This window comes from Coptis chinensis, chromosome 4 (genome assembly GCF_015680905.1).
Source record: "Coptis chinensis isolate HL-2020 chromosome 4, ASM1568090v1, whole genome shotgun sequence".
NCBI lineage: Eukaryota > Viridiplantae > Streptophyta > Magnoliopsida > Ranunculales > Ranunculaceae > Coptis > Coptis chinensis.
In genome coordinates, this window is record NC_141459.1 from 18,047,319 (window position 1) to 18,055,495 (window position 8,177).

The window sequence follows — 8,177 nt, forward strand, 5'->3', positions numbered from 1 at the left end:
GTTTTGCAAAACACATTGATGAGCTTGCTCCCAAGTCTTCTCGTCGACTTCAACAACATTCATACCACCAAGAGGCTTTCCATTAGAAATTGTATTTTCTTTCTCCGTATCATTAGTATCCATGTTTCTAACTGATGGGACTCCCACTGCATTCACTCCAAATAAATACTCGCTAAGAAACTCAATAGCTTCTTCAAGGATATAATTTTCAGCAATGCATCCTTCTGGTCGATTTCGATTCCGCACGTAACCCTTTAGTATTTTCATGAACCTAATATTCAAAAAGTGACAAAAGAAGATAAAATACAAATAAACAAACAATCAAATTGATGAAGCTTTTACTTGAATTATTGAAAGTAGTTAATTCAATTTTACGTGTACTTGCCTCTCAAATGGATACATCCAACGAAAGAATCTTGGCCCACAAAGCTCAACCTCCCTTATAAGATGAACAGATAGATGCACCATGCTGTGTCAGAACGATGGTGAAAAGTACATTTGCAAGATAGACATAAAGTGAGGACCAAATTGTCTTGAATTTCCTTTAATTTGGACACATCCACTACTTTGGTGCAAAGAGAGTTGAAAAAGAAACACAACCGAGTGATGGTATACCTCACGTGCTTTGGCAACACTGATCGTATCGCCACGGGAAGAAGTTTCTGCATCAATATGTGACAGTCATGAGACTTGAGACCATACACTTTTAGATCTTGCATCGACACGCGGTGTCTAAAATGTGAAGAATATCCATCTGGCACTTTGAGTTCACGCAACGTGTTGCATACTGTTTCTTTCTCAGCTCTAGATAACGTATGACATGCTGGTGGAAGATAAGTCCTATTTCCCCTTTTCTCTGGTGCTAGTTCCTTCCTCATGTCCATTTCTAAGAGGTCTAGGCAACTTTTGAGGTCATCTTTTGTCTTGTACTTAATGTTAAGTAGTGTGCCAATGATGCTATCACAAATATTTTTCTCAATATGCATGACATCCAAATTGTGTCGCACAAACAAGAATTCCCAATATTCAAGCTCAAAAAATATGGATCTCTTCTTCCAATAATTACCACTTTCATTCTCATCCCGGTGCTAGGTCGCTTCTCTCGTGTTTGTGACTCTTCATTGGATGCCTTTGACTTCTTTCTTGATCTTTTTGGCTTTGGAATCACCAGCTTTGGTTTCCCCATCTAACCTTCATCCCTTTGAGCTTCTCCGAAATCACCTCTCCGGTTAACGGTCCGGATGTGATCTTAACTCTTGCGACCATTAAATGCCTTCCTTTGCCTTCCGATAACGATGATGATTTTTAGAAGGAACTTTCTATGGGACTGATATATGTTTTTATTCGAAAGTTTCAATCTTGTAGAATCAGTTTTCTCACCGCATATTGGACAAGCAAGATATCCCTTGACACTACACCCAAAATAAATTCCCAAGAGCGGGGAAATCATTGATCGTCCCACGAGAGAACAGCCCTTAATGTAAAAGATTCTTGCTTGTAGGCATCATAAACCTCCACACTAGGATTCCAAAGAGCACTGTAAATCTTCAATTAAAGGTCTAAGGTAAACATCAATATCATTACCAGGTTGTCGGGGACCTGATATCAACATTATCAGCATCAAAAAATTTCTCTTCATACATAACCATGGCGGAAGATTGTAAGTGATCAACATAACCGCCAAAGAACTATGCCTAGAGCTGAGATGACTATGTGGATTGATCCCATCTGTTGAAAGAGCAAGTCACAGATTTCTTGGATCTTCAGCGAACTCTGGCCACCTTTTATCAACCTCTTTCCATGCTTTGGAGAATCTGGCGGATGACGATTTGACCATCAACTTCTACTCTTCTATCTGCATGCCATACCAAATCCTTTGATGTCCGAGCGATTGAAACATCTTTGCAAACCTTTGGGAGAGGCGAAAAGTACCACAAAACTTTCGCGGGTGCTTTACCATTCTTTTCCCCGATATATCTCGGCGTTCCACAAGTTGGACAACTAGTTAAATCCTTGTACTCATCTCCTCTGTAAAGTATGCAATCATTGGGACATGCATGTATTTTTGAACTTCCATTCCAAACGTAGACAAAATATTTCTAGCTTTGGTCATGGATTGTGGCACTTCGTTATTATCCCAAGAACATTTTTCCCAACACCTTCAATAGCTTGGTAAAACTCGTGTCTAACCACCCACTACTGGCTTTCAAGTTGAACAATTCCGCAAGGGATGATAACTTTGTATAGCTTTTGCAACCTTTGTACAAAGGTTTCTCAGCAATTTACAAAGCTTTTCAGGATTCCCCGTGAAACTCTCATATGCATCATTAACCATTCTAACCGTGTCCCCAAAATCACATGGGGTTTCCATATCAAAGTCTTGACATGGAGGTTCATGCGTGTTGACACTTTGGGACTTTCCAACGTGAGGCTTTTCCCCATGCCATATCCACGCTTTTGTAACTTTTTTCAAAACCAACATGAAACAGATGATCCCTAATATCGTCCAAACTCGATGCAAGTGGTTCCCACAATTAAGGCATGGGCATCTTATGAAATTAAGATTGTGCGGGCCTGCATGCTCTCCAAAGACATTTTATAAAATACTTGACCCTTCCTCAGATTCATCGGGCGATCTATCCATAGACATCCAAGGCTTATCCATACTCAATGTCGAAATTCAATACACAAGTACTACATACACATGGAAAAAAAATGTGATTAAGCAAGATAAAATCACACAATTCATAGATTTTGGCTCAATCTGGTGGTTGAAGCAAATAAAACATGCAATATAACCTTGTACTAATCAACCTAAGGTGCCAAAAGTGTAGCGTGGGAATGGACTTAGGCGATGAATGGGGAAATTCCTACTTTCCTTACATGTGCCCGCCCGACCACCTAGATACTTAGTAGAATAAAATGAAATAGCTAAGTGTAGCATTAAGATTAGGGTCTTGATATCGAAATTCCTAGATCATAATATTCATTACCCTAACTTTGCAAAAGACACACACACACACAATCAACAAATTGAAAGCTAGTAATCTTTTACCGTTGAGTGTTTATCTATTTGTCGACTCAAATCACGATCCTGCCGCGTTCTGCCCAATATATCAATCAACAATAAGCAAACTTGCAAACTAATAGTAAAACAACAGGCATAAGAGCTTCTAAAATCAGTTTATGTAATGAGAACAGTCTCCATCTCTTACTCATTCAAATAAACACCTTAAGCCACTAAAATACTCATCGCCACCGCTCGGCGATTACGACTCTTACTTGTCAACTTATCATAATACACCGAAAGGAAAAACTTTTCCAAAGAAGAGTGGGAAACTTTCACAAGAGACTCAACCAGAAAAGCATTGGAAGAGCTGGTCTCTTCTCCGACTTCAACAAATGGGTCAGATGGAATCTTTGAAAGGATCACCCTAGCACCACCCGTAAAACCGGGGTTTTGAAAAACGCTCAAGGTGGCTCCCATGGTTTTTAAGCAGTTAGGTCTCTTTTTGGAAACGCTAAAAAAATGCTTCGAATTGATCTCCAACCTTTCCACTGGATACCTATCCCGATCTTTGATGTCATATTTAAGGTGAGTTCAAATTACGAGAATCGTGCAAAATTTTCAATTTCTTTGTGTAATTTGAGTTCATTGGTTGGGCTGTAGTGTACATGTACACACTCTGATGGATATCTAAGATGTTTCAACCCAAGTGACTGTAACTCCGTGATATCTAGCCTCATTGAACAAATACAGAGTTTCCTTTTACACTAAAATCCCCAAATTTTGCAAAGAAAAATTGCAATTTCTTATTTTTTTTGTGAACCCTATCAACAGCTACCAATGATATAAAGCAAAAACAATTACTTTACAGCCAAAATTGAATTTAAATAGAGCAAAAAAACAATACACGATGAAATAATTTGGGAGAGTCAGAATAAAATCACTACTATTCTCACCGCTTTCTTGGGTGACGATGAGAGACCGATAGAAGTTGAAGAAGAACACTAGTGGACGATAGAAGTTGAAGAAAAAAGAGAGACCGAGAGAAGTTTAGAGAGTCTGAAGTTAGAAGTTTAGAGAGAGTTTTGGAAGTTGAAAAGACTAAGTTTGAGCCTTGAGGCGGTTTTGGCCCTACTTTCTAATATTAATTTTTCATGGGGGTTTTGGTAGACCGACTTTGTCCACGGTATGCTTATTTTTTTGCAGACATTAGCCACCTTTTTTGTTCACATCGTGGGGTATATGAACATCAAAATACAAATTAGGCAATATTGGTTTGTTCCGTGGTATATGACATACTATATACCACTGTTTTACGAGACTAGTGGCTTTTGCTTGTACCGAAATTAGAAAAGTTTTTCTTACCGTGGCATATGCATATTAGCCACTGTTATTAGAGAAACAGTGGTATATGCGCTTTGAACTACCGTGGCTAATGAGCATTTATGTAGTAGTGATGCATCAATTGATAATGTCTTTACTTATGCTTTTGCGTTGATGTACCATTTATGGTGGCACAAAAATGATTGCAGGTTTAGGTTTGTGAAACCTAACCATGATGTTTTTCTTGCCAAGGCTTTAGCTAACTGGCAAGAATGGACTGTTGTGGATAGCCCTATAGCTATCTTATCACATGATAATGAACAAACTGAGAGTGAAGAGGAATGGATTGCCCCTCCATTTGGTTCGTTTAAAGCAAATTATTGTGGTCTTTTTATGAAATCTAAAGGATCAAGTGTCTCTGCAGTGATCATCAGGGATTGGAATGGGGGTTTGTGTGGCTGCAGCTACAGAACACACTCGGGCCTTATCTCGCATCGAAGCCTATCTTCTAGCAGCTGAATTTGCAGTGGACCTGGTTAGAACAAAACAACTGGACAATGCAATGTTTGAAGGAGCAGATAAATAAGCCACCAAGATGCTATCGGAGCTAAGTGGGAGTTTAGATAGAGACTGCAGCGTTGTATTAGAATGGATACAACAGAAGTTAAGTGGGAGGACTGGTTTTTCCTTTTTAGAATCACTTATGTAATAGGGAATGCGTGGGTTATAAATCTGGCACAGCGTGCTAGATCTTATGGTCCACATAACTTTTATATTTACTGCCCTGAGGCTATTTACATGCTTTAATAAAATGTTTGCAGGTTTATCCAAAAAAAAAAAAAAAAAACAAACCCCAGGAAGAAAGCACCATCGCCTATGGCCCTATTCCCCTATGGCCCTATTCCCCTATGTCCTCATTCGCTAACTTAATTTGCGAAAAGAGAGAAAGAAAGAGAGAAAACATGTGTACATCAAAATATAGTTTTACATTTACCCATGGAAACATCATCATCTTATTTTCTTCAAAGTGCAAACGCTGATAGGTCAAAACTATGCAGTTTAAGCGTTAATCGGCAGCAGATTGTTCCAAGAACTTATAGCGATTAATCGTATTAATTAGAATTAATCCAAAATTTAGTTTTAGTTTTAGTTTAATGTATATACCATAGTATTATTTGTTTATGACTTAATTCCCCCTCCCCTTTTTATATAAAAAAACAAAGAGATTGGTATGAATCTGTCAAAAATTTACATCAATACCCAACCAATAGAATATTGGGTACACCACAGTTGCACTATATCAAAGTTCATTAGCTCTTACGTTGGGCATGTCACAAACCCATCGTCATCAGACTATCAAACTATCAAACAAAAAAGCCATAGACGTCAACATCAAATAAAGATTTGATTTTCAAAAAAGAACTTTTCCTCTCTCTCGCCTTGAATTGAGTTTGAAAATAGCAATCTTTCTCAATAACTCTTTCAATCTTTTTTGTAAGAGGAAAAAATAGGGGTGAAGTAGTGGAAAATTTTCTTATTTTAGTTTCAGCATTCAGTGAGGGGAGAAATATGGAACGGAAAAATATGAAACGTTGGCAAACAAGAATTTGTAACTAAAGCTGCTAAGCGGCGCTCTTTTCAAACCGACTAATCGGAAATCGTCCTACTAATCGGAATAAATCGTCCGATTTTTCGACTCCGCTCATACTTCTATTTTTTTTAGCATATCGGATCGGTTAGTTAGCGCATAGCGCTTACTCGTTGATTAATTAGCGATTAAGCAGCGCTTAAACTGCACAGGGTCAAAACGGATTCAACAATCCCTCAGAGAACTCTGATATTTCTCTTGGATTTTAGTTCCTAAACATCTTGTAAAACAACTACAGCGGTTACGGATCTTCTCAGTAGAGGTGTCTCCCCATTTCCTTTTTTGCTAAAAGGGTAACTGATTGATATAGGAAATCAAGGTGTCCGCCCAGATCCACCTTGTAGTATCAATATAGAAGTAACTGAGGACCTAGAAGATCAGAAGCAACAGAGGACTGAGTGCAAGACAAATCAATAACTTTGAATTACGCTGAAGTGCTGAACTTTGTAACTAACAGAAGAAGATATAGAGGGTTTGTCTGCCAATGTCTTTGATTTGATTATATTGTTAATAAAAACAAACCTTGGTCTCTGAGAGCACGCACAAAACTTCCACACACACATACTACTGTAATGTTTTGATCCTATGGCGAAGGTGGAGTTTGCTCGTATCTTGCTAAACATTTCCTTTTAATATCTAGAATCACAAAGGAAAAGAGCCATTAAGTTGGTAGATGACAATTAATTAAGGGTTAATCAATATTACCTCCCACTAGATGAGCCAATTAGGATTCTCTCCACTAGATGGGAAATTATCTCCCCTAATTACACAAAAAAAAAAAATCAAATTGGGTTGACCGATTTTTTTTTTTGGTGTATTTGGGGGAGAGATCCTAATTTCCCATCTAGTGGGGGAAATCCTAATTGGCTCATCTAGCGGGGGGTAACACTAGTTCACCCATTAATTAATGGGATTTCAAGTCCATTAAAATATCATTCCAAGGAAGACCCTCTACCAACATAGAACACCCCTTTAAAATCATAAATCAGCTAACGCAAGGTCTTATTTTCACAAGACAAAATTACAAAACACATACACATATAACCTCATTCTAAACAGAATTCAGCAAGACTCTTCGAACTAATACCTAAGTCTCCTTGAACTATAAATTTTCATAGCTTAATGTTTCATACCTTTGATGTTATAACTTAACAGAACCATATGCTTTGGATAATTACTTCCAATCATCAACAACATTTACACACAATGGCATGCAAATTTTGAATCAAAGAACAAGATTACTACGTTAAGAAATCCACAGCCAAAGGCGCACAAGCTGTACTGAAAAGCCATATAACTACATATGAAACAAAAGAACAAATACTTCTACAAAGGTTCAAAATGAATAACTACAGAGGAGACTAGTAGGATCTTCACATGTAGATATTTTCACTTGGAGGGTAAAATTTACCATCTAACGATTCCCTTGCATGGATGCATACCAGATAGGCTCCTCCCAAACACTTGCAGAGTCATCCAGAAATATTGTCTCAATAGTACCATCCTCTAAATTGTATATGTGCAGATCGTAACCACCACGATTCTCAACTACATAGATGCAATTCCTAACGCAGCTTGGAAAATCAGAAGTAGAAAGAGAAAACGAGTAATTAAACCCCAGGAAAATGGCACGATCGCCCAAGTCATTAACCTCCACCCACTTGCATTCTTCAAAATCTAGCTCCGATACTTTAAAACTTAGTGTTGTCTTCCTCTCATCTCTAATTGCCTTAATCTTCAACAGTTCTCCTGAAGATTCAACTAGATTCAATTCACCACGGCCATAATGATATCCCTCGTCGCATATAAGCATTTTTGTAACAGGTGTCGGACCTTCAAGACCCTCAACTACAAACAAACTCCCATCAAATATAACAGTATATAACTTGCCTCTACAATAAGTAACATCAATATATCCAGTTATTCCAAGCTTTTTGCTATCACTATTTCTAACGTAATTCCATTCATCATCCTTTTCAGGCATACAAAAAAACAACCTAGTATACACAATACAAACCACGACCTCAACATGTTGAGGAGTCGAAATTATAATTGCTTTCTGAATATAAGTATCGCGAATAAGAGTTGCGTCTTCCCATGTAGTCATCTTTAAATAGTGAACCAAATATTGGAGCGTACTACGATTCATTCGAAATACTTCAGAATATCAATTACTTTCTTGTAAAGGGATGAAGTAAT

At 37.8% G+C, this 8,177-nt stretch overlaps 1 protein-coding gene across 1 annotated transcript; it reads right to left on the minus strand.

Moving 5' to 3' along the window:
• Positions 1-7,392: 7,392 nt before the first annotated feature.
• On the minus strand, positions 7,393-8,085 carry LOC147502310 (putative F-box protein At1g44080). The gene has a single exon (XM_086604505.1). It carries the CDS (start codon positions 8,083-8,085, stop codon positions 7,393-7,395), a length of 693 nt encoding a protein of 230 aa, XP_086460631.1.
• Between the last annotated feature and the right edge of the window lie 92 nt (positions 8,086-8,177).